The 25311-nt window shown below is 55.3% G+C and overlaps 3 protein-coding genes across 7 annotated transcripts in view; 1 reads left to right on the forward strand and 2 right to left on the reverse strand.

Annotated features, from left to right (window-relative positions):
* Positions 1-2342: 2342 nt before the first annotated feature.
* LOC123928211 (tropomyosin alpha-3 chain-like) lies at positions 2343-4923 on the reverse strand. Its single transcript, XM_045983293.1, has 3 exons — positions 4757-4923; positions 3935-4060; positions 2343-2393 (listed from the first exon to the last, which is right to left on the reverse strand). The coding sequence occupies exons 1-3, from the start codon at positions 4868-4870 to the stop codon at positions 2343-2345; spliced, it is 291 nt and encodes a 96-aa protein (XP_045839249.1). The 5' UTR covers positions 4871-4923.
* A 10168-nt stretch (positions 4924-15091) lies between these two features.
* Positions 15092-23624, reverse strand: C17H1orf43 (chromosome 17 C1orf43 homolog). The gene is made up of 7 exons (XM_045983334.1): positions 23326-23624; positions 22970-23071; positions 19895-20012; positions 19624-19677; positions 18855-19021; positions 18713-18771; positions 15092-15900 (listed from the first exon to the last, which is right to left on the reverse strand). The coding sequence occupies exons 1-7, from the start codon at positions 23389-23391 to the stop codon at positions 15705-15707; spliced, it is 762 nt and encodes a 253-aa protein (XP_045839290.1). The 5' UTR covers positions 23392-23624; the 3' UTR covers positions 15092-15704.
* A 229-nt stretch (positions 23625-23853) lies between these two features.
* Positions 23854-25311, forward strand: part of UBAP2L (ubiquitin associated protein 2 like) — a 42402-nt gene continuing 40944 nt past the window's right edge. The window contains exon 1 of one of the 5 annotated variants that reach the window (XM_045982134.1): positions 23854-23911. The gene's annotated coding sequence lies outside the window, so the exon portion shown is untranslated. Of the gene's footprint in view, positions 23977-25311 lie in introns of all 5 variants that reach the window. The other 4 variants (XM_045982135.1, XM_045982133.1, XM_045982136.1 and 1 more) reach the window with 4 other exon arrangements.

Below are 25311 nucleotides of genomic sequence, written 5' to 3' on the forward strand. Positions count from 1 at the left end.
GAGCTTTTTCTGTGTCTTCACTTAATAAACTTCTTACCAACTAAATAATAAAAATCTTAAAAAGTACGAAGCAATGAGCCTGTTGAGAGGAAGCAATTGAGACAGTAAGTAATTTGCTTGATAGAGTAACCTGTACACGGGTTTCTCTTTCCCACTCCCAGGAATTTGGGAGGAAGAACAAGGTTCTGAACCTTGGTAAACTCTACCCTGATGGCCTAAGAATTTTCCATCTCTTTTTGGAGAAATGAGAGACTATGGAAGCAGAAATGAGACGTTGTCATCTGGGTGGCCATCAGCAGGGGGCACTGTCTACCTCCCTTTGTCCCAGTGAAGTTGCGGGAGCCCTTATCCAAGACCAACCCACGGCTGCTGAGAGCCCCACTGCATTCCTGAGGCTGGTAGATGTGAACAGATAATCTTCTCTTGATCCATGGAAACAGGTGCATTGACTCCTGACACCCTTTAAAGGCATGATGGATGGGCAGCAAGAGGCCCAGTACTATTGTTTTCCTGGTGACCAACAATACAACAGCGTGTCAGCAGGTATGTATGTCCATCCCTGGCTCTTATCTCCCACCCCTTCCACGTCTGGTATGACCCAGTGTTCCAAACATTACCCTCTTCTTTCCTCTTGTTTTACGCTAATTAGCTTCTGACTTCACCGCGGGCTGAGAGGATGTTAGACATCGTTGTGTAGCACGATGTAGCAAAATGTTCTTACTGCCACTGAAGTGTACACTTAAAAATGGTTAAAATGGCAAATGTTACCTGGTTGTGTTGCAGTTCTTTTAAAAAAGGACCTCGGACGGGGCGCCTGGGTGGCTCAGTGGTTTATTAAGCCGCTGCCTTCGGCTCGGGTCATGGTCTCAGGGTCCTGGGATCGAGTCCCGCATCGGGCTCTCTGCTTGGCAGGGAGCCTGCTTCCCTCTCACTCTCTCTGCCTGCCTCTCTGCCTACTTGTATCTCTCTCTGTCAAATAAATAAATAAAAAATCTTTAAAAAAAAAAAAAAAAAAGGACCTTGGACAAATTCAGGGAGGAAAAACTAAAGTTTGGACCAACCTTGCCAACCCTTTGCCCTTTCTTTGTTCAAGCAATCCAAGAAATCCTGTGCTTTCCAGAAAAGCTTGTCAGATAACCAGAACTCACTGTGTGGACATACACTGACTGACTCCCTCTCCTCTTCTCCTTCCCTTTATATCTGCATCAAAGTCATTTGATCTGTTTGTTCATCTCAAAAGTGGAAGCTGAACTGCGAAGGGCTTGGCTAGTTGTATGGGACAGGGTGCCCTTCCTGGCAAAATACACCTATCATGTTGCTGATGACTCTGACCCTTGCTCTCTCGACTTTAAACCTTGCTGCCTCCTCCTTATTCAGCCCTTTTCTCAATTCCTATAAACACTTTACTTCTTTGATCCTTTGAGGCAGGAATCTCCCGCCTTTTTCTGTAAAAGACCAGACTGTCAGTTTTTCTGGCTTGGCGGGCCCTGGGGTGTGGTGACTCTCGGTGTCGGGAGGAAGACGAGAGAGGACGTGTGAGTGAGTGGGCATATCGTGTCGTGCCAGTAAAACTCTCCAGAACTGGGCGCCTGGGTGGCTCAGTGGATTAAGCCGCTGCCTTCGGCTCAGGTCATGGTCTCAGGGTCCTGGGATCGAGCCCCGCATCGGGCTCTCTGCTCCGCGGGGAGCCTGCTTCCTCCTCTCTCTCTGCCTGCCTCTCTGCATACTTGTGATCTCGCTCTCTGTCAAATAAATAAATAAAATCTTAAAAAAAAAAAAAAACTCTCCAGAACTAGGCTGTGACAGGATTCACCTTACAAGTGGGAGTTACTGACCCCAGCTTTGAGGAAAGAAACCCTTGCTCTTCCATTTCTTGTTCCCAGCACACCTCTGAGGGCACTTACTGACTTGTAAGGAAAGCTACAAGGTTGGGTGTGGGGGAGAAGTTAAATGAGTTTTTCTACCCTCGTATTACATACCGAAGCGGGTTTTGATGAGTTCCTGTACAACGAGAGAAACTCCTTCCGAGTGAATCTGAGTCCACGCTGTCCAGGTGGGGACGAGAGTGTGTTCACGTGTGCAACAGCTTAGGACAGACAATTCATCCTCGGGAAATTCCTTTATCTTCCGAATAAAACTGAGGTATTGTCTAGAGCCTCTGTGTTTCTCTCTCTCCCCCAAGATCTAAGGTTCGACTTTGTTGTTCTCACTGCCCCTAGACACGCCTCCTCCAACCCGCGCCCTCCGTTTTAGCCTCCAGACTCTGCCTGGGGGCTGTCAGCCGACATCTCACAAAACTGTCACTAACCTGGCACTGTGCTGGTTTGAGAAAATTCCTGTCCCTAGATCAGTCCGTTGGAGTCCGAGAGCTCCGTGCCTGTGCACCCGGAACCCTGGCCGGCCAATTCCAGCAGGCCGTCAGGCATTCGCCCACAGCTCTGGAGGTACCTGTGTTCATTGCAGTTTTCCAGCAATTTTGCAGGAAGGGAGAATTAATAGTCTGCAGGGGCCTAAACTTTCGGAAACTGTGAATATGTATAAGGTATATGATCCGCTTTACCTCTGGCCTCCGGTATGACACATTCAACAACGCTCACCATGTTCCCTAACCCCTGAAAGTGCCAAAAAGCCAAAGAGAAGAGAGACGTCACAGCGGAGAGGTCCCATGGGAGGGTCTGGAAACATTTGTGAATGGCCCACGTGTCTCCAGCTCTTTGCCAAAACCAAATGTGATTTTAAAAAGTATGTGCTCCGGGCGCCTAGGGGGGTCAGTGGGTTGGGTGTCTGCCTTCGGCTCAGGCCATGATCTCAGGGTCCTGGGATCGAGACCCACATCGGGCTCTCTGTGCAATGGGGGTCTGCTTCCTCCTCTCTCTCTCTCTCTCTCTCTGCCTGCCTCTCTGCCTGCTTGTGATCTCTGTCTGTCCAATAACCGAAGAAAATCTTAAGAAAAAAAAAAATCTGTGCTCCTTGGGGGCACACCGCCAGCTTAGTCGGTGGAGGTTAAAACTCTGGAGCTCAGGGTCGTGAATGGCAGCATCACGCTGGGTATGAAGCCTACTTTAAACAAAAATACATGCTTCTATTTCCTGTTAACTTCGTGCTAAGAGTTGATGGTATTTTCATCAATATCAGGACATTTTTTGGTTGCTGTTATGTCACTTTTCTTCCCAACATCTTTCCTCTGAAGCCTCTCATCTGTTGTTGTGCTAATCTTCGAGTGTGAAGATAGAGGGAAGTAGGTGTGCAAACGTGAAGGGGAGAAGGGAATTTTATTTCGTGTTTGGTTGGGAAAATCCAACCCTGAGCCTAGAGAAGCTGAGTCATTGAACCAGCGCCACAGTCAGGTCTGGTGGTGACACTTTTCCCTCCTAGGGTTCCTTCTTGCTTCTCCCACGATCTCAGAAAGCCTCTCTGCTGCCCTAGGAGCGATGCTCGGGATGGCCCCTCGGCAGCAGCAGGGCAGACACTCCCATTGGCCCGGATAAATAAAGCCATATAGGGCCAGGGTCAGTGTGACCTCTCTTGTCCCATTGTGAAATCGGAGCCGGCTCCGCGGGGCAGTTGAGAGATGAGAGTTTCCCTATTAATACACAGACCTCTGTGCCAAGTCTTGGACACAAAAGCTAAGAATGCGGCACGGGGGAGGGGGTGGGGAAAGAGAGCAGTCTGGACTCCGTTGCTCGGGTCCTGAGAAACCTATTAAATTCCCGGGTTGAGGGTGAGACACATGAGACTTCTCCCTACGCTTCAGAACAAACGTGCCTGCGATAGAGCGTCGGCTTATGTCAGGTTATAGGCAGAAATGCACGCGGTGCGTCTCCGCACTCTGCCCCCGTGCGTGTGCAGTGTGCAAGTGTGTGTGGGACGTGGGCCCGTCAGGGCGGCGCTCTGCGTGCGTGCACCAAACCCCCTTCGTGTCTCCAGCACTCACGTCCGCGGCCTTCTTCTCCGCCAGCTCCAGCTTCTCCTGCGCGTCCTTCAGCGCTTCAGAATACTTGTCCAGCTCGTCCTCCGTCCCTTTCAGCTTCTTCTGCATGGCTGCCAGCTCGTCCTCCAGCTGTGGGAGCCCCAGGAGTCACACACAAGACATGCACACAGTGGTACCCGCTCAGACCCGGGGCTCCTGGGCCCTGAGCGGCCTCTGAACCCAGGCTCGCTGTTACCAATCCAAAAGAGACTCGCTTTCTCCCCAGCCACTCCCCGCCAACTGCCCCAGGACTTAGGCCTTGACGTGTGACCCTGGGATCTCTGACCCTAAGATGACCAAGCCATGCTGGATTTTCATCGAAGACCCTGGGATGGGAAACGTCCTAGAGAGTAGGTGCCCGTGACTCCGGTTAAGGCCGGCTTGGTCAGTAGAGACTCTCAATGTCGGGGATGTAGGTTCGAGCCCCACATTGGATGTAGAGATTACTTAAAAATACCATCTTAAAAATTTTTCAGGGGAAAGAGATGCTACGTGCCAAGCTCCCACCTTTTCCTCTAGAAATCGGGTCCTCCCAAAACGTGACCCCCCCCCATTTAGACCAGCAGACACACCATGGCTCAGAGGGGGCTACTGACTTTCCAGAGGTCATGCAGGCCGTCTGGGGCAAACACCCTAGATGTCCTCTGTCTATCCAGGGAGGCTGGGAAGGAAGAGGGTCTCCCGCACCCAAAGAACAAGCAGACACAGGTGCTCACTGCCTCTCCCGCGAGAGCTCTCCACCTGCCGCTCTGGCTCGCCCGCAGGGAAAAGCTGACGGGGGCCCACCTGCTTACTCCTCTCTTCCGCCTGCTTCTGCTCAGCTTCGGCTTGTTCCGCCCGGTCCAGAGCATTCTCCTTGTCCAGCTTCAACATCTGCATCTTTTTCTTGATGGCCTCCATCGTGAGCAGTGGCTGTTGGTGAGCTGACCTGTGAGCCTTGGAGAACTGGAGACCGAGGGCCGAGAGGAGGGGCTGCTGCCTGACCGACTAGGAGTCCCCCAGCCTTAAGCCTTTATCCCTACTCCTGGCTCCACCTCTGGTTCCTAATATGGTCTTTCTAGCTCCTTCCATCCCGTTATTGTTCTCCCTGGGGGAGCATAGGGTGAGACACTTTGATGGACTGACATCACCAGCAAAGAAGAATTAGGGAACAGCTGAGGCTCATTTTAGACAATGGAAAGTGGGGGAGGGTGGAGGTTCTCCCTGACCCTGAAACTTTCCATTCTCAGGGCAGCAATCTGGGTGTTCTAAAAGGCAAGGGCAGGGGAGAACACTGAAACAGAGAAGGGTACTTGGGCAATTCCAGATCAGTGGTTCTCCCCCAGAGTGTCCTTCTGTTTCCCGTCACCTCCCCCTGCCTGTGTTGGGTGGCGGGCAGACTCCGGTGGCTGAATTCTGCCTTTTGATTCCCAGTGTTCGGGGAGCTTGAGCTCCAGTGAAGAGGGAGGTCACTCATGATCCTTGACAATTCCCCCAGATCCCCAGATCAAGTTACTGTGCTATTTCCAGAGTCTCTAATTGGCAGGGAGACATCATTCCTCCTCTAGAGCCACAGGGATGGAGTAAATCGAGAGGGCTGGTATCTGGAAAGCTCTCCCAGAACTTCAAGTGGGGGTGAGGGAGAGAAGCAGGGGAGGGTCCCCGTCATCTGGGTCGGATCATGCCCTCTGTTTGCCCCCTGTGCTCTTTAAGTAGAACGTCCCTGCCCCCCTGGCAAGCTCTGCCTGCTGTCCACTGCCTGCTCCCGGCTTCCTCCTGACCCCCGCCCAACCACTGCCATGCTCGCATCACGAACGTCTTCATCACCGTCTCTGTTCTCCTGGGCCTCCCTAGACCAGGTCATTCCTCCGCTCGGAGCCTTTTACTGACAGGCGGCCACTGAGCCCCGGGCGCCGGGGAGAGGTGACCAGGTGGGCCGTCGGAGAGGAGTGCGAGGGGTCAAGCTAGTCGTTCTGGCGAGGAGAGCTGGCCTCCCGCTAGCACCGAGGCCCAGCAGCGGGGTAACCGAGCCCCGCACCGGGTCAGAGGGCAGAACTGGAGCCCACTCTTGAGAGCTTCCAGTCACTAGAGGTGTGGGCAGAGAGGCCACGGTTAACTCCTGTAGGAAAGCAGAGAAGCCAACGACCCTCCCAGCAGGACGCCAGAGCGAGGAGGGCCCAGGGACCGGAGGCAGCCCTTAACATGGGTGTGGGGAGCGTTGGATAAGGAGGACAAAAGTACAAGGACAGAAGGTCAGAGGAACGTCCCTTCCAGTAGACGGGAAAGATGCAGGAAAGATGCTCAAATTCCGGCTCTGGCGCTCCCACACTAGCCTCCAGCTTGGGACTGAAGTGCACGGAGTCATCACTCTTTTCCAGAGGGTCCTGGGGAGAAGAGGTCCTGGGGAGAAGAGGTCGGGTAAAGGAGCCCCAGAGGCTGATGCCAAATCGCCCACCTCTGTAAGAATATGTTCGATATTTAGTTGGTTCCTAATTAAACAACCCAATATCAAACATATCACACAGAAACGGGCAGGAGAGCCTCGGGGGTCATCTCCCTTCCATCCAAGCATGGCTGGATGGCAAGCCGTCTCCTCTGGGAAGGACACCGCCCCTGCTCTTCCCCTCCTGAGCCGGCCAAGCTCTTATTCTGGCACCTTGTGCTGTCCCTGCGTCACCCCTCCCTGTCGGTGCCTGGCCTTTGCTGGATCACGTTCGCCTAAACCAGGAAGCATGTCTGGCCGGGCTCCACGTCCGGGCACCTATCCTTTCCCAGGGCTCCCACACAGAGCTTCTCCCCCTGATGTCACGACCACAGCGCTGAGAGCGGGCCCGGCCACCTGCTGTCCTCAAGCTCCTCCCCACTGCTCTGAGGCTTTCCGGGGGTGGGGGTAGGCAGCTTGCACACCCTGCTTCACCTCTCCAACAGAACTCCCGACCTTCCAGATCACCCCCAGCAGACCGCTGAGAGCCTTTGAGCTGACCCTCTCCCGGACTCCTCCTGTTCCTAAGTATTATGGAGAAGTAGCCCCGAGGAACTTCCAGAATGTTCTGGCTGCTTCCTCCCATGACCTTGTCCCTTCTCACCTTCTCCCTATGTCTTCCAGGCATCCTTAAAGTCACCCTGGGATGTCCAGAAGAGAAGAGTGACCTGTCTCCTTGGTAGCCTCCAGCCTGGGCTCCGGAGCAGATGTCTGGTCTCTCCAGCCCGGCAGGATGGACTCAAGGGAAAGGCCCCACTCAGCCCAGAGGCAGCCCGCCCTCCTTAGGGTTCTTCTCTTCTGGGGCTCTTACACTGAGAACTCCTGCCCTGGCTTCTCTAAGGGTCTGCCCTCATGGGGATCCAGCCGTGTTCCTTTCCGGGGGATTTTCTCTTCCGAAGAGGATTGGGTCTGTTGACTGTTCTGTGGCAGGCTGACGCTCCTCCCCACTGTGGCAGAAAAGAGCCCAAGTTATAGCCTCGCCGGGCGGGCAGGGGGCTTGGGTGCCAGTGCAGGGGTGGGAGGAGAGGGCCGCGCTTCAGCCCCAGGCTTGTTCCATGTGTCCTTGTTCCCATCGGTCTGGATTCCTGGCCCCCTGCAACACATGCAGCAACCCCACGGTGCCCTTGATCAGAATCAATAGTCTGTCCAAAGCTCTAGTTGATTCCTGTTGTGTGGCTCCGGCCGCCCAGGGCAAGACAGACGAAAGGGTCCCCAAGCCCACGGTGGCCCTGTGCTGTTGTCTTACGTCCTCACTCCTTCATGGCTCGCGCTGGGGGTGTGTAAGTTTTGCTTCTGTGACCATCTTTCCTACCCTAACCCCCACATTCAGTTCCCTTCTCTGGGAACTTGGGTTTCCCTTGCAAACCAGAGGCTGGGAAATGCCGAGCAGGAGGTAGAAGGATGAGGCCGAGACTGGGAATTGTGTGGACGTATAAGAGGAGAGGCTTTCTTAGGAGGCGTTGACTTTGGGACATAACTAAGCAGAAGCATGGATGGCATCTTTGTAGCTCTCCTGGAGTGGCTTCCGTGCAGCCATTTCGAACAAGGCTGAGCCCGCTGAGCCCTCTGAGCCAGAGCAGATGGGCGAGGCAGCAGCCGCAGGGGAAGACGGGATGGAGGGGTGTGATGGGCTGAAACCCTCAGCTGATGTGATGAGAGCAGACAGAGCCGGTGGAGGGGATCGGAGGAGATGGGCTCCCGAGGGGCCAAGCTGCCAATACAGGAGCCAGCCTGGCACTGACAAGCCCTGGGGAGAGAGGCCAAGGTCAGGGACCAAGGCAGAGGGGGCGGGGTGTCCTGTGGGTCCCAGTGGACAGAGGAGAGAGGAATGAAGAAATTGCTGAAGGAGTATGGTGGTGGGTGGGGAGCAGCCAGGAGACACAGGGGAAATGAGGGAAAGAAATATCCTCCGGCAAGAAATCATCATTACGGCATTGGACATCGTGTCCCACCCTGTGAGGGGAGGTGTCTTCTCCATTTTATCAACAAGGAACTGTGACTCAAGGCCACTCGCCCCAAGCCCTGCACGCAGTAAGCGACAGACGCAGGTTCAAAGCCAGATCTGCTCTGCTCCCCCGAGGCCAGGCTCCCGGGGAGCGGGAGCCACAGAGTCGGCTGGGAGGCGGCCGCAGGTGGATGACAGACGTGGACGGACGTGGGGGCCGCGGGGGACAGGCCATGTGGGAGACCTAGCCTCAGGCTGGGGGTCAGATCCAGGCCATGTGCTCCTGGTTCTGTCCCTTAGAACAGGGTCACCACCCCTTCCTTCCTTCCTCCCTCCTTCCCTCCCTTCTCTCTTTCTAGGGAGTGGAGGGGAGGGGGAGAGGCAGAGGGAGGGAATCCTAAGCAAACTCCCTGCTGAGGAGGGGGGGGGGGTTGGCTCTCACAAGCCTGAGACCCTGACCTGTGAGGAAATCAAGTAGGCAGATGCTCAACCGACGGTGCCAGGAGCCGGTCACCTGCCTTCCTTGTCCACATCTGCCCCCCACCCAGCCCGTGAGCCCCATGTCTTGTTGGTGCAAGAGCTTATGGGTCATGGACTAAAGGGGCTTGGGAAGCAGGGCTTGGTGGAAGCAGGGCTTGGTGGAAGCTGGCGGACGAGTGGATGCCCAGGCGGGAGAGGCGGGCCTGGGATCAGGGACAACCCGGCTGCATGGAGGGTGGCCAGGGGCTGGAGAGGGGCCTTCGAAGGGTCTGCCTGGGTCACAGGGAAGTCTGAGAGGGAAAGGGAGGGTGCCCGCTGTTGGGCACGCATTAGGCTTGCTCTCTACACACCTTACGTTGTTTCATTCTCAAAAAGCGCCTGTGACACGGGTGTTATTTTCCCACTTTCAGAAGAGGAAACAGCTTCAGAGAAGTAACTTACAGAAGGTGACCGTTGCGGGATGAAACCGGGCTCTGAGCCCACACCTGACTCCAAACCCACACAGTCCTCTGCCCCCGCTGGCTCTCTGGGCCTCAGCGGGGTGCGGGGGGAGAAGCCAGGCCGGCGGGGAGGGCCGCGGGAGGTGGGAGGCCGCGGTGCGCGCAGCCCCGGGGCGAGGGCGGCCGGAGCCGTGCGGACAGCACGAGAGGGCAGTGAGGGCAAGTGAGCCCCCGTGGTGCGCCCTCACCTGTCGCCCCGGCGCCCTCGTCGCCGGCTGCACAACAGGGAGCGCCCAGGCCTGGGATCTCACGTCTGGAAAGTGGATCTTCGCGCTCAGCTCCGGCTCTGCGCTCCGGGGCCGCTGGGTCCTCCGGCCTCTCGCTCCAGCCGGTCCGAGCCTCGCCGCTGCCGCTGCCCCGACCCGCCGGCCTCGCCTCCGTGGCCCTCGATTGGGGACCCCGTCCGTCCGCGGGGGGGGGGGGTCCGGGTCCAGGGGAGAGAGACCTGCCCGGGCCTCCCGACCGGCTGCCCTGGCCGAGCTGTGGGTCCCCGACGGCCGCCACCAGGGAAGTGAGGCCCGAGAGGCGCAGCACGACCCGGGAGCGGCTTCCGGATGACGGTCACCAGCGGACACTGCAGAGACGCGGGGACTCGGCTGCGTCCCTGGCAGCAGCTCAGACTCTGTCCGCGAAGCCCGCGCCGCCGCCCTCGTCCAGCTCCTGGCGCTCGGCTTCCAGCAGCTTCGTCCACGGGCCTGCGGGCGGGCGCGGTGTGAGGCCGGCGGCTCCCCCTCCCCTGGTGGCTTTCTGGCCGTGTCCTCTGAGGTCGGCCCTTAGCTGCTCCCTGAAGCCGGCCGTAGCGGAGAGGCTGCCCACGGCAGGGAACGGCCGCCCGTGCTTCCTCCACGGTCAAGGCCCCACCTCTCGGGGAGCTCTGATGGGCCCTGGGGTACAAAGGTGACATCACGCCGCAGGGACTCCGGGCAGGGAGCGTCTCTAAGAGGCAGGTGCTGGACACTGAGAGGCGGGGAGCAAGGACAAGCCCAACCTCCGCGACCGAGAATGTGCCACCTGCGGCTGGACGCGAAGAGGCGGTTAATGAAAGAGTCGCTGCTCTGGAACAACGCAGAGAAGGTGGGCAAGCGATGGCAGCGACTCGGGGTCCGCGAGCCCAGTGGGCATCAGCACAGGGCAGTGGCGGATGAGCCTTCCGGTCCCCCTTGCTGGAACCCACCATCAGGAGTTGCTTGTCGGCCAGCGCCCACTCCTGTCCCAGGGTGTCCTGCAACCTCACGGTAGCGTCCAGGTTTCTCCTCTGGCTGTCATCTGCCACACACAGCGAGCGTCTGAGTTCCGCCACCTGCCCCAGGGACAGAGGTAGGAGCCCGGTGGGTTAGTTGGGAGCGGAGACACAAATCCCCTCGGTGAGGCCCAGGGCCTCCGTGCCCGTGTCAGAGGACGGCGAGCTCCTTGAAAGGCTAACCGGAGCTAACTGGAACCTGGGATATGTTGAAGGAGCAGGCCATTTAATCATCACGACAGACGACTGTCACAGAAACTGGCGTCTGCATCGTGCTGCCGGGAAACAAAGTTCAGGTGGGCTGCCCGAGGTCGGTCACTTAGCAGCAGGTACGGCTATAAAATCCTGTCTAAGAATTCGTACCTTCTGTTATACCCTGATCCGCAACCTTAGCTAGACACATTCTGGAATCATTTGCTAAGGTTTTGTTTGTTTTTTAGATTTTATTTTATTATTTTTTTAAGATTTTATTTATTTGACAGACAGAGATCACAAGTAGGCAGAGAGGCAGGCAGAGAGAAAGGAGGAAGCAGGCTCCCCACTGAGCAGAGAGCCCGATGTGGGGCTCGATCCCAGGACCCTGAGATCATGACCTGAGCTAAAGGCAGAGGCTTAACCCACTGAGCCACCCAGGCGCCCCTAGATTCTATTTTTAAGCGATCTCTACACCCAGGGTGGGGCTCAAGCCCACAAACCCAAGATCAAGAAGTGGACTCACCGCCACCTGAGCCAGCCAGGCGTCGCCAAGGTTGCTTTTTTTTTTTTTTTAAGACTTCATTTATTTGAGAGAGGGAGGAGGGGTAGGAACAGCGGGAGAGGGACGAGCAGAATCCACCCTGTGCGCAGAGCCTGACTTAGGACTTGATCCCAGGACCTAGAGATCATGACCAGAGCCTAAATCAAAAGTCCGCCACTCAACAGACTGAACCACTCGGGTACCCTTAATACGTAAGAGGAGTATTTCTTTCTTACACACACACACACACACACACACACACACACACCCCACTCTCTCTCTCTCCTTGGGTAAACCCTGTTGAAAAAATTTTTAAAGGGTGTCTGGGTGGCTCAGTTGGCTGGGCAACTGCCTTCAGCTCAGGTCATGATCCTGGAGTCCCGGATTGGGTCCCACGTTGGGCTCCCTGCTTGGAGGGGAGTTTTTTTTCTCCCTCTGACCTCTCCCCTCTCATGCTCTCTCTCTCAAATAAATAAATAAATAACATCTTTAAAAAAATTTTTTTTTAAATATTTCATTTTCGATTTGTTTCATGGGGGAGGGGCAGAGGGGGAGGAGAGAGAAAAATTTTTTTTTTAAGATTTTATTTATTCATTTGTCACAGACTGAGATCACAAGTAGGCAGAGAGGCAGGCAGAGAGAGGAAGAAGCAGGCTCCCCACTGAGCAGAGAGCCCGATGTGGGGCTTGATCCCAGGACCCTGAGACCATGACCTGAGCCGAAGGCAGAGGCTTTAAGCCACCCAGGCGCCCCTGGAGAGAGAGAATCTTAAGCAGATTCCAGTCAAGAGACTACACCCTGAGTGTAGAGACAGGGGTCGAGCTCCCTGGTGTAGTTCCACAATGTTGGTGAGGTTCAGAGCCAACTGCCAAGAAAGAATTTTTTCTTTTTTTAAGATTTTATTTGTCAGAGAGAGAGAGAGAGAGAGAGAAAACGCGCACAAGCAGGCAGAGCGGCAGGCGGAGGGAGAGAGAGAAGTAGGCTCCCCCAGAGTAAGGAGCTTGATGCAGGACTCGATCTCAGGACTCTGGGACCATGACCTAAGCCAAAGGCAGTGTGACTGAAGGCTCAAATGACTGAGCCACTCACCCGTCCCAAGAAAGAATTCCCAACGCAGAATTCTTGATGCATCTCTGGCACAAAGGACGGTTTCACTAATGCAGGAGAGGGCGGTGGACCGGGTGTGAGGACTGGCTGATTATATACTTGGGAGTTCAAGGAGGTTTTCAAAAGGACTTTCATATGGTAAAGAGATCCTAGAAGATACTGGAGGCCTCGCCTTTGTCAAGTTAAGGTTTTTCCCCCTAGCAAGCCATTAACAGGAAGACAGTTGGGAGTTTCCCCCTGGCAGTTAGGTTATTGATAAGAATGCTTTTTTCTTGTAAATCACTAAGGCATTCATAGACTGAGGGAGACTCCCATCCTCCCGGATGTGATCTCTGTAAGTTTAACCCTTTGTGTTTGGTTTCCTTCCCTCCTTTCAGAGCCACCAGGACTGCCTGAGGACTGTTTCACCGACCCCACCGGGAGTGAGCTTTGTCCTCTTCCCTTCTGCTCCCTCATCAAGACCCTGCGATCTCAACCTGAGCCAAAATCAGGAGTGGAACATGTAACCAACTGAGCCACCAGGTGGCCCTTCAAGATTTTTTAAAAATTTATTTATTTATTTTTAAAAGCTGTTATTTATTTACGGGCGCCTGGGTGGCTCAGTGTGTTAAAGCCTCTGCCTTTGGCTCGGGTCATGATCTCAGGGTCTTGGGATCAAGCCCCGCATCGGGCTCTCTGCTCAGCGGGGAGCCTGCTTCCTCCTCTCTCTCTGCCTGCCTCTCTGCCTACTTGTGATCTCTGTCTGTCTAATAAATAAATAAAATCTTAAAAAAAAAGATATTTATTTGACAGAGATCGCAAGTGGGCAGAGAGGCAGGCAGAGGGCTGGGGCGGGGGGTGAGCAGGCTCCCCGCTGAGCAGAGAGCCCAACTTGGGACTCGATCCCAGGACTCTGGGATCATAACCTGAGCCGAAGGCAGAGGCTTTAACCCACTGAGCCACCCAGGCGCCCCGGTTTATTTCTTTTGAAGTCATCTCTACACCCAACTCACCACCTGGAGATCCACAGCTGTGCGCTCTACCGACTAAGCCCGCCGGGCACCCCCTGTCCCCCTTCTGTCGGCGAGGCTGCCTGGAGCACCTGGCGCGGGCACCTTCTACGCTCTCGCCGGTGCCCACGCGTCAGGCCGACCAGACGTACAGTTGCCGGTTCCGAGATGTGAATTTTGAGATCTTCAGTTTTGATAGATTCATCGTGTCTTGTACAAAGGCTTCAGGAGTCTGGACTCCCGCTCGAGGGACATGCACTTGCTCCCTCACGTACTAATTATATATTAACAACCTGTGACACTTTTAAAAACGGGCCTCTCCTACCTGATGCCAGGCCACCGCTGTCAGAGTCTTTTGGGTTAAGAGCTGAGCACGTTTCAAAAAGCTCCCAGGTGACGGAGAGTCCCTCAGCGCGGACGGGCCGCACACCCATCACAGCATCAACACAACAAATACTTGCATTCCACTGGAAAACCGAACACGAACTCTGCTGTTCCCCGGGCAACAGGCGCGCAGATAATAAAAGCGCCGTGCTACCCTGCCCCCGCACCCCCGTTTCCTTCTGAGGAGCCCCGACAAGAACGGTATCCGAGCGGTGGCCGCAGGAAGCCCACGAGGGCGACAAGATCAAGTTGAGGGGAAGGGAAGGGATAGAAGCAGAAATAACCTGTCTGCCATCTTCTTAAATCCCAGGACCCTTTGAAAATCCTGCCAAAAAAGCAAGTTGCCCACCCCACCCGCGCACCCTTCCCGTGGACCTCTCCTCTCGACAGGGACGGTCCCTTCCTAGGGGACGCGGCAGCAAGAGTGCTACCCTTTTCAGAACGGATCGAAGAAAACATGCAGGGAAGAGCCGGCCTGAGCGCAGCCGTCACCTCTCGGCCCCTCGGGAAACTGCCTCTGGTCAGCGCAGCCCCCTTCCAGCTCTGCGCACGTCTTCGACTTCTCATCCTTCCCGCAGACGTGTCCACGAGCTGCTGGGACGCAGGCTCCGGGCGTGAAGCAGGGTCTCCCTTCCGTCTGGGCGCTCAGCCAGGATCAGTCGTCATAGCCGCACGTTCACCTCCGACAACACACCCCAGGCCTAGGACGTGGTCACCTCGCCTGTTGGCCCGGAGACCTGAAGAGAATCCTGGTTCTCCTGCCTTCTATCAGTGACAGAGGCAGTTCGAGGAGCAAGGACCAGAGTTCCTATTTGAAGGGTTCTTCTGTGGGGCCCCGGTATGACGCTAAGTCCAAAGAACATATCCCATGCCTGTTTCATGAAAAGGCAACCACAGGGCACCTGGGGGCGCTCAGTCTGGTAAGCATCTGACTTTTGATTTCCGTTCAGGGCATGATCTCACCGGGCGGAGACTGAGTCCCACAGTGGGCTCTGCTCTCAGTGGGGAGTCTGCGGCTTTCTCTCCACCCTCCCCCTGCTCGTGCACACGTACATTGTCTCAAATTAAAAAAAAAATGGGGCACCTGGGTGGTTCAGTCATTAAGCGTGAGCCTTTCGTTCAGGTTATGATCCCAGGGTTCTGGGATGGAGCCCGTCATCGGGCTCCCTGCTCAGCAGGAAGCCTGCTTCCCCCTCCCACTCCCTCTGCTTGTGTTCCTTCTTTTGCTGTGCCTCACTTTCAAATAAATCTTAAACAAACTATAAAGAAATGAATCATATACTTTTTAAATTGTTCATTTTATTAAATAATCTGGAATGTCGGACCAGTGCATTGGTCTGACATTTTTTCACTGTCCCACAGCATCCCCAGGAAGTGTAGGGGATGGGATTATGTCAGGCTCCGAAGTTCCCTTTATTCAAGACAGCAGGGAAAGAAGCCCAAAGGCAGATGCTTGCCTATCAGGGAAGCCATGTCAATGTTTCCTACCAATACGCCTCTAAGATGTCTCAAACCCAAATGGTCCCATTAAAATACACAGAAAGGGGCAGACACGGAAGACACGAGGCCCTGCCGCCCCAACTCTCACTCTTAGGGTCATTTGTAGTTAGGAAAAGGGGGAAAAAAACCAGATGAACTATAATAAAGACCAAGTGAGGATTTTTAAGAAAACATTGATGGAAACATTAGAAAAACATCTGAATTCAACTCCAGAAAAAAGGGCTACTAAGGGAAAATAAAGTCCGGATTTCCCGAAATGGGCTCTGAGAACGAGCTGGAGAATGACCCTCCAGGCAGGAACTCTAAGAGCTGTGGACACTGCAGCAGGTCCGCCGACCCGGGCCCACGAGCCACATGACGTGAGGTCGCGGGCCCCAGCCGGCGCCGGCCCATCACAGAGTGCTTTCCAGTGTGTTGTAGTTGTCCTTAAAGCTCTTCAGTTCAAGGAAGGGCTTCGCACGCCTACTCCTCTGACCGGAGGGGAGGTATGTCACCTGGATGGTCGCCGCTGAGCCCTCGGGGCACTGCGTCAAGTCTTTGGCCGCGGACTGGTGCTGTCGATGCGAACTTCCACTTCGCGCCTTGACCCTGGAGCACACACGGAGGGCAGCTTAAGGACAGAATGAGGACTAACACAAGAACACAATTTAAGGCTCATCCATTCTAGAAACGTAGCTATAGCTGCAAAGGACCCCTGTTCTTGTCCTACCTACTTACTAAAACCCCATCTGATAGCTCAGAAGTAACAGAGAAACTAATCTTCCCACTGAGTCCCTGACTCTGGCTCAACATCTTCATTTCACTCTGAAGAGAACTTTTCATTCTGCTGATCTACCTAGTGTGTGCTGCGGATACACTCCCAGTCCCAAACAGTCCCTTGAAAACCGAACAGCAAAAACTAAGAAACACAAGTAGCTACTGAGTACTTAGGACACGTTACATTAGATCTGGTGTTTTACCAACACTAAATTACTGATATCTCAGTATCTCTGTATGGTGGTTAACATTCCCATTTTCCAGGTTAGGAAACTTAGAGCCCCCTTTCCTGAGGTCACAAAGCTATCAAGTGACAGAGTTGGGGGGCACCTGGGTGGCTCAGTGGGTTAAGCCTCTGCCTTTGGCTCAGGTCACGAACCCGGGGTCCTGGGATCGAGCCCTGCATCGGGCTCCCTGCTCAGCAGGGAGCCTGCTTCCTCCTCTCTCTGCCTGCCTCTCTGCCTACTTGTGATCTCCGTCTGTCAAATAAATAAAATCTTTAAAAAAACAAAAAAAGATTTTATTTTTGGGGTGCTGGGGGGCTTAGTCATTAAGTGTCTGCCTTCAGCTAAGGTTATGATCCCAGGGTCCTAGGATCAAGCCCCGCATCAGGCTCCCTGGTCAAAGGGGAGCCTGCTTCCCCCTCTGCCTGCTGCTACCCCTCCTTGTGCTCTTTCTCTGTCAAATAAATAAAATCTAAAAAATAAAAAACATTTTATTTTAAAATAATCGCTGCACCCAATGTGGGGCTTGAACCCACAACCCCACAATCAAGAGTCACATGGTCCATTGACTGAGCCGGTCAGTCACCCCAAGAACTAAATTTTTAATTTTTAATATTTAACTTTAATATTAATAATTTAAATTATTATATATATATTATATATATATATTATTATTATAAATAATTTAAATTAATATTTAATTTAAATTAAATTAATATTTAATTTTAAATTTTTAATATAACTGTGATAAAATACACCCAAAATTTACCCTCACAGCCATCCTGAAATGTTTGCCTTGAGCAGCGTCCGCGTCAAGGAGCACTGTGCAGCCGTCCCCACAGCCCATCTGCAGCGTTCTTGTCACGCAGCAACATCAGCGCTCAGTCCCCATTAAACACTAACCCTCCAGCCCTTGGTACCCACCAGCTCCCTTCTAGCCTAATGAATTCGCTGACTCTCAGGACCCCAGATGAGTAGAACCAGAAGGTACTTGTCTTTCAAAGACACCGCAGTTTCAACAGGCCCCCAGGGTGACTCCCAGACTAAGCACCCATCTCCTCCTCTCCCCTGCAGTTTCACTCTTGTTCTGAGCAGTGTTGGAACAAGATAGTTTATTTTTAAGGACAGAGACAAAAGAAGACAGACACCCCTTATCTTTCTTTCTTTTTTTAAAGATTTTATTTATTTGGCAGAGAGAGATCACAAGTAGGCAGAGAGGCAGGCAGAGAGAGAGAGAGAGAGAAGAGGAAGCAGGCTCCCCGCTGAGCAGAGAGCCCGATACGGGACTCGATCCCAGGACCCTGAGATCATTACCTGAGCATGAAGGCAGAGGCTTAACCCACTGAGCCACCCAGGCGCCCACTCCTTATCTTTCTGAGAAAAAACGATGTGTCTGCAACACAGAAGACAGAGGAGGCTCTTCTCAAGGCCAGTTAAGATTTTATTCTACATTGGCTTTCCCTCTCCACTCTCCCAACATTTGCATCAACAGCACAATGAAACTATGTTAGTGCACATTTAAAACGACGCCAGGGGGCGCCTGGGTGGCTCAGTGGGTTAAAGCCTCTGTCTCCTGCTCAGGTCATGATCCCAGGGTCCTGGGATCGAGCCCCGCATCGGGTCTCTGCTCTGCAGGGAGCCTGCTTCCTCCTCTCTCCCTGCCTCTCTGCCTAGTTGTGATTTCTCTCTGTCAAATAAATAAAATATTAAAAAAAAAATAATAAAACGACGCCAGACAAAAGTTGGGATTCCAGTAAGACACTCAGCAGCTAAAACTACAGTGATGCCCTTCGTTTCCGACAAAGTCCCTAGTGCTTTAAGTGCTGATAAAAGTGGAGGGCACTGCGGCGCGGGGGGGGGGGGGGGGGGCTCGGTGGGTTATAGCCTCTGCCTTTGGCTCAGGTCATGATCCCAGGGTCCTGGGTTCGAGCCCCACATTGGGCTCTCTGCTTGGCCAGGAGCCTGCTTCCCTTCCCTTCCTCTCTCTCTGCCTACTTGTGATCTCTGTCAAATAAATAAATAAAAGCTTTAAAAAAAAGAAAAAAAGGTGGATGGCGCTTAACTGTTACTTTTATCAGACGAAGATATGTCAAGAGGACACAGGAACCCTGGAAGAGGAAGAAATCTCTATACTGTAAAACTTCATTGCCTTTACTGATAGCAACGTCATACCACTTCGGACATTTTACTCGCCTGGACTAAAAAAACTGAGGGGGCACAACAGCAGGAGAGGCTTCTCCCCCTGTAAGCTCGCAGAGCAACACGTGCTTTCAGACGCGAGGGAAAAGGCAGAACCGGACAACCTGTCCCGGCGGCTGTGATAGTGCTGCCCATGACGGGCATCCCGCGTGGGGGGTGGGCGCCGCAGCTGGACCGCCCTCTCCAGCCCGCCCCTCCAACGTGGTCCCCTTCACACTTACACAGTAGCCAGCTCGCTCAGGGCCTCCTGGTAGCGCAGGTACTCACTCTGGCCAAAGACCTGAGGAAAGAGGAAGAGCAAGAGTCCCTCAGGCTGGGGCATTCCTTTAGTTCCCTGAAGGGAAAAGTGGCCGCCCAGCTTACCCCTGTCCCATAGCGGGCTGTCTCATAGCCATCCAGCAGGGTATCGATGAGGGCCTTGCGCACGCCCTTAAACGGGGTACTTGTGTTCCGGAGATCTAGCAGGTAGGAGCGGAAATTCTTGCCCAGTAAGGAACGGGGATGCCTGCCTTCAGCGTGAAAGGGTATCTCTGTGGAGAGGACAGAGAACACTTCGAACACTTCTCCCACGTATCAGCGTTTCTAGTTAATCTCCCACATTCAGAGGTGGGTTCGATGACTGACTGCCTTGGGGGAACTCTCAGAACGAAGACGACCACAGGTGTAACGCTACGTCTGAGTGGTCGCCTGGCGGCGGCGACGCAACCATAACCTACGTCAACGGAACACAATGCTGTCCCCGTCCAATCTACCCTCCTGGCTCTGAAATGTAAACCATGTTTTATCCGAGATGAAACAACTTGACAACGGTCAGAGAGCAGAAGAAACTCCAGAACCGTCTATCTCTGTCTTACTGAAAACGCAGACGTCACCTGTCTTTTGTGGGAAAGGCCGTCAGTCACCACCACCCCGTCAACGAGGCTGAAGGTCCGTGAACAAATGCTCTCCCTGGAGAGTAATGCGTCTGTCATTTCCTCAGACAAAACGATAACCTGGTACTCTCAAAACTCTAGGAAACTCCTCCTAGCCGGAGATTAGAGAAAGGACAAATTCCAGTATGTATAAAGTGGCTTCCTCCCTCTTCCCCAGGTGAGGCTCCAGGACCCTGACCATCCTGCCAGGCAGGCCTTACCAGAGGCGCGGATGGCATCCAGAGCTTTCATCCTGTAGAGATAGTTGTAGCAATCTGTTGAGAGAGAGACTGGTCACACACACAACCTCAGAAAACTTTCCAAACTTCAGCAAGCTAGTAAACAGCCTCCCTGTATCTGACGGGTACCCAGCAACAGAGGAACCACAGGTGTAGGTTTGGCCAGAGGCTATGTTAACAGCTCGGAGAACAAAGGAATTCTGAACTTGGGGGGATTCCTCATTGAAGTATCATCCATGAGCGCGCCACGTACTCTGATTTCCCTGGGTTTCTAGCTGTAGCAGTCTTGCGTCACCATCTGCAAGGAGCTGAGGCTCATACTTGATATCTTGAACCCTGGACAGCCGGATATCAATTTCCTCTTTTAAGTCCTGTTCACACAAAGAAAAGAACATGCCGTAACTTACCCTACGCTCTGCTTTCCATCACCCTAGAAATGGGGCAGAGCAAATGAACGACTAAGACAAAAGCAGCAGAAAAAACCTCCTATGGCTGATAAAATTGCCAGGTTAAGACTAAAAAACTTAAGGATGGGATTAGGCTCACTGAATACCTCTCCAAACTGTACATCTCTAAACTAGATCTTTTAACCTGCCAGAATTTCTTCAAGGTCCACAACATCAATGTTACTTTTGACTCAATTGGCTTTAAAATCTTCCTTTTTATAAAGAACTTCCAGAGAAAGAGAAAAAATGGACAGCAATTGGAAATCATACTCTAAAATCTGTGAAGAGGCCTGTAATGATTTATAATAGCTTAGGGACTACCCTACCTGGTGGACCACAGAACTTCTACAATTTTTCTTCTGGACCACGTTAATTCTTTTAAGCAGGTAACTCACATCCATGGTGTAAACTTCACAAAAGGCTCTAAAGCCAGCCCTCACTTACCCAGAAGTACCACTATTAATAGTTCCAAGCTCATCTCTCTTACTTATGAGGGTTCCAGAGCCCCAACAGATTTTCTTCTTTTAACTTTTTATTTTTAAGTAGGCTCTACACCCAGTGTGGAGCCCAATGTGGGGCTTGAACTCAAAGATCAACACCTGGGCTGAGATGAAGAGTTGAAGGCTTGACTGACTGAGACAGCCAGGTGCCACTTCTTGCCGTTTTAGAAACTTCCACTGTGAATTACACACGGCACACGTCTTACATACATTTTAAGTAATCATAAAAATCATTAACACCTACCCCTGCTATCCTGTTTATGAACGGTTACCAGTGACTGTGCAACTTGCATGCCTATCCCTGACTGAATGCAACCCCCAAAGTTAATTTGTCAACAACCTCGTTTTTCTTTACTGTTTATTACATCAACCTAAACAAGATGCTTAGCTTTGCCTGGTTTTGAACTTTGCACAAATGGAAAAAATGTTTTGAATTCCTCTGCAACTTGTCTTTTAAAATTTTAAATACTTGGGGTGCCTGGGTGGCTCAGTCAGTTAAGCGCCTGCCTTCAGCTCAGGTCACGTTTCCAACGTCCCGGGATCGAGCCCCCGCTCAGCGGAGAGCTTGCTTTTCTCTCTCCTTCTGCTGCTCCCCTTGCTTGTGTGCTCACTCTCTCTGTCAAATAAATACGTAAGTAAAATCTTTTAAAAAAATTTTAAATACTTCACTGCAATAGGGTGAACTTCCATGTGATAAAACGCATCCAATTTGTGTGGACTGATGAGTTTGACAAATGAATACACCCACTCAACCACCATTACAACCAAGACACAGAACATTCCCATCATCCCAAAATGTTCTTCAATCCCTTTGCAGTCAACCTCTCCTCTGCTCCAGACAATTATGTACTTTCTATTGATGTAACTCTGCCTGCTGCAGAATTTAATATAAACGGAATAGTTTTATGAATGACTTTCTGGTTTTTTTCCTTCAGCATGTTTTTGAAATTCATTCAAGTTTGTGATTTTTTTCATTCAAAAATGCTTTTTTTAAAAAAGATTTAACTGATTTATTTGACAGAGATCACAAATAAGCAGAGGGGCAGGTGTGGGGGAGCAGGCTCCCCGCTGAGCCAAGAGCCCCTGCGGGTCTCGATCCCAGGACTCTGGGATCATGACCTGAGCTGAAGGCAGAGGCTTAAGCACTGAGCCACCCAGGCGCCTCCGGGGTCAGTGTTTCGTTTGTGTTCACGTGTTCGGTTAACCGTCACCTATTCCGGATCCGTCACCACACACATCCTCGCAAGCAGGCATTTGGACCAGCAGTTTCTTCTGGAAATGTCACCACCGCGGACAGGCACGCTCGTGCACTCTCTTGTGGTGCAACCGAACCAGCGAAGACCAATGCCCCGGGGCAGGCAGGGGCAGCCTCACTGGGCGCCGCCCCGGTTTTCCGAAGCGGCGTCACCCTCTGGCACTGCGGCGGCCAACACCCGGGGGGGGGGGGGGGGGGGGTGAAAGGCTTTTCTAAAGCGGAAGGAACCTCGTCTGGGCCAGGGACCTCTCAGACCCTCCGAGCTGTGACTGGGCGCCAGCCCGCACCCCTCGTCCGGACGGCGGTGGCCCTGGGAGACCTGAGCGATGTGGAAGCCGCTGTGCCCCGGGTCTGAGGTCTCAACACCTTCCTTCGGGTCGTCCGCGAACGACCCGGGCCAAGAGCTCCAGGAGTGACGGCAGCGCGGGGGCCGAGCACTGATCCCGGAGCCGAACACCCGCCCTGCCTTCACGGCGGGCGACAGACCCGCGCCGCCGAAGCTCGCCGTCGAGGGGAGACTGGGCTTAGACACGGGGCCACGCATGAAACCTGCGCGGAAACAGTTTCTAGAAAAACACGAGGACGCGAGGAGGGACGAGCGCGCGCCTGCACGGGGCGGCGGAGGGCGGCCGCGCCCAGCTGAGCGCGGGACCGCGAACCGCCGCGGCCCGACCCAGGCCAGACGCCGCGCCCAGGGCGAGCCCCGAGAGGGCGCGGCGGGGCCCCCAGGCGGCCGGCGCGGACAGGTCGGGCTCAGACGCCGGCGGACCCGGCGGCAAACCCGGAAGGGACACGCGCGTGCCGGAGCTGGGCGCGGATCACACGTTCTCCCTCCCCCGATGGGACCGACTTGCTGCAGCGCGTGCGCCAGCGGGCCGGGCAGGGGCCGCGCAGGGGCCGGGCAGGGGCCAGGCGCGGGCCGGGCGCGCAGCGGCCCCCGGGGACGACGCTCCGAGACGCCGCGCGCCGTCGGCCCCCGCCCCACCCGCAAGCAGAGCCGCCCCGGAAGGCGCGGCGCGGGGCCTCGGCTCGTCCCCGCGGCCGGCCCTTCCCGCTCCCCGCGCCGCGCCGGGGAAGCCCGGCCTCCGCTGTCCCCTCCCCGCTCGCCTCGGGCCGCGAACACCCACCTTGGGGGCGTTGTGCCCCACGGGGACATGAGGGCCCCTCCGCGACTTCATGGCGAAGCGCATGATCTGCCTCTTGACGAAGATGAACAGCAGCACGAACACCTGTCCGGAGGGTGTCGGGAGGCGCCTTAGTAAAGCACAGTTACAAGGGGGCGCGCCTCGGTCCCGAAGGCCCCCGTGGGGCTCCCAGGGCCGCTCCGGGGCGGGGCCGAGGGGGCCGCGGCTTCGGTCCCCGCGCACTCCGGAGGCGGCTCCGAGAAGGCGCAGCTGAGCGCGCGGCGGCCGGGGACGGGGGACGCCCACACGGGCCCTACGGGGCCAGACGCGGCGGCAGGACGGGGCGGGGGTCTCCTCACCAGGCTCCCGTAGGCCATCACCAGCACGACATTCACGCCCGACAGCCAGTTACTGCCGGACGCCATGGCCGCGCCCCCCCACCCCGCGCACAGCTCCGGGTCACCCGCCGCCCTGCCTCGTCAGCCGGGGCTCCCTGAAACCCCTCGGCCATGTCCTCACAGGGAAAGACCAAAGCTGACCCGGCCCGAAAACATGGCGGACGGGAAACCAAGAAGGACCGTCGCCTTCCCGCTACCCCCCCAGCACGTGACCGAGGCCCGCTCCGGCCCCGCGGGCTGCACGCGCCGAGGCGCCGAGCGACGCAGGAACAGGAAACGGAGGCTGCCAGTGCGTCACGCGTCGGAGGCGGGGCGGACGCCCGGAGCCGTAGCGCAGCGCGGCGGCTCGTGGCGTAGTGGTGCGCGCACGCTTGCGTGCGCGTCCCTTTTCGCGTCACGTGCCGGGGTACGCAGGCAGGCAAGTGGGAGGGGGAAGGCGCGAGAGCGAGCGCGAGAGTGGAAAGGAGGGAGGGGGTGGGGAGGAGGGAACCTCACATCACGTGACAGGGGCGGCGCGGCCCGGGGTGTCAGTGTGGAGGAGACTGAGGTAAAGTTGGGAGCGCAGCGGCGTTGGCGGCGGCGGCGGCGGCAGCGGCAGCGCGGCGGGGCCGGGTATTGTCCGCGGCCCCTTTAAATCCGCGGTCTCCCTTTCCCCTCCCTCCCTTTTCCCCTACCCCGCCGGCGCCCCCCCCCCCCGGTAGGCCCCCCGCCCCGTGCGTTCCCCCCACTGGACACCCCTCCTGGTCGTGGAGCCCGGCGCCCCCCCCTCGAGTCGGCCGCCGGGGGTTTTGTTTATGGTTGGATTTGCGGCCTACTGGGCCGCGCCGGAGCCGGGGCCTCGATTTGGGAGCGTGGCCGGGGCGGGGCTTGGGCAGCCGGAGGGGGGGGCCATGCGGCTAGAGCCTGAGCGGGGAAGAGCGCGAGCGAGCGCGGCCTGGGCCCCGCCTGAGGTAGGGCCTGCTCTGCTCTGCCCGTGAAGACGACGAGGGGGCCTCCTCCCTTCGCAGCCCGCTGCGGGCCTCCTCGGATCCGGATCCGGCCTGGTTTGGGGGGGGCGGGGGGGCGGCGGGTGGAGCTGCCCCGAACTCCCCCATGTGGCCCTCGGTTTGGAGTGCGGAGGATTAATTTGTTCCGGGTGGGAGGTGAGGAGGCGATTGGCCCCGGGAGCTCCCGAGGTGGCGCGGAGCGGGGTGAGCCTCCCATCCTCCACGCGTGGGCTTGCGTCCCCTCCGTTCCCAGCCTCTTTGTCAGCGCCTCTGGCCGCCCTTCCTTCTCTCGCAGCGCCCGGCTTTGGGGACGTGATCGTGGCTGCTGTCGTTGGCTCGCTGTTGTCCCTGCCGTAGCTTGGGGTGCCCCGAACAGTTGTGCTGTGTTTGGGAAGCTGGACGGGGAGACCCCCGTCGGCTGTATTACGCCTAAGGGACGTCACCAGAGCCCTGGGGTGTTTGCCCCCCCCCCCCGTAATAGGACCGGAATTCCGAATTTCCGCAGACCCCTCACTTGGTGGACAGTCCCTAAATTGCTCTGCAGACTGATGTCACAAACAGGAGACTGCTGTGCACCGGGCTTGAAACGTAGCCGCCTCTGGTGTAGGATGTTGGGGAAGGAGAAACACCACAGTAACAGGCCTTTTTTGTTGTCATTGTGACCGTTTTCGCCTTTGAGTGTCCCTGAGTGCTGGACGGAGAAATGCTTTTTTTGTGTCCTCTCCGTCCACCTCTCCCCGCCCGTATCCTGCCTGGGGGATGTACGATGTGCCTTGTGGGGCGGGGACGGGGGTCAGTGACAACCAGGCTTCCTGGCAACTCGCGTGCTGGTCACGTATGGGCCCATGGGTTGGTAAAACTGCTTTGAGATCTCACCCCATTGTCCCTAAAAGAGTGGAGCGTGCCCGTGATTGTTCCCGCCGCGAATGGCAAGTATCGCTGGCCCAGAACTAACGATGCA

This window comes from Meles meles, chromosome 17 (genome assembly GCF_922984935.1).
Source record: "Meles meles chromosome 17, mMelMel3.1 paternal haplotype, whole genome shotgun sequence".
Taxonomy (NCBI): Eukaryota; Metazoa; Chordata; class Mammalia; order Carnivora; family Mustelidae; genus Meles; species Meles meles.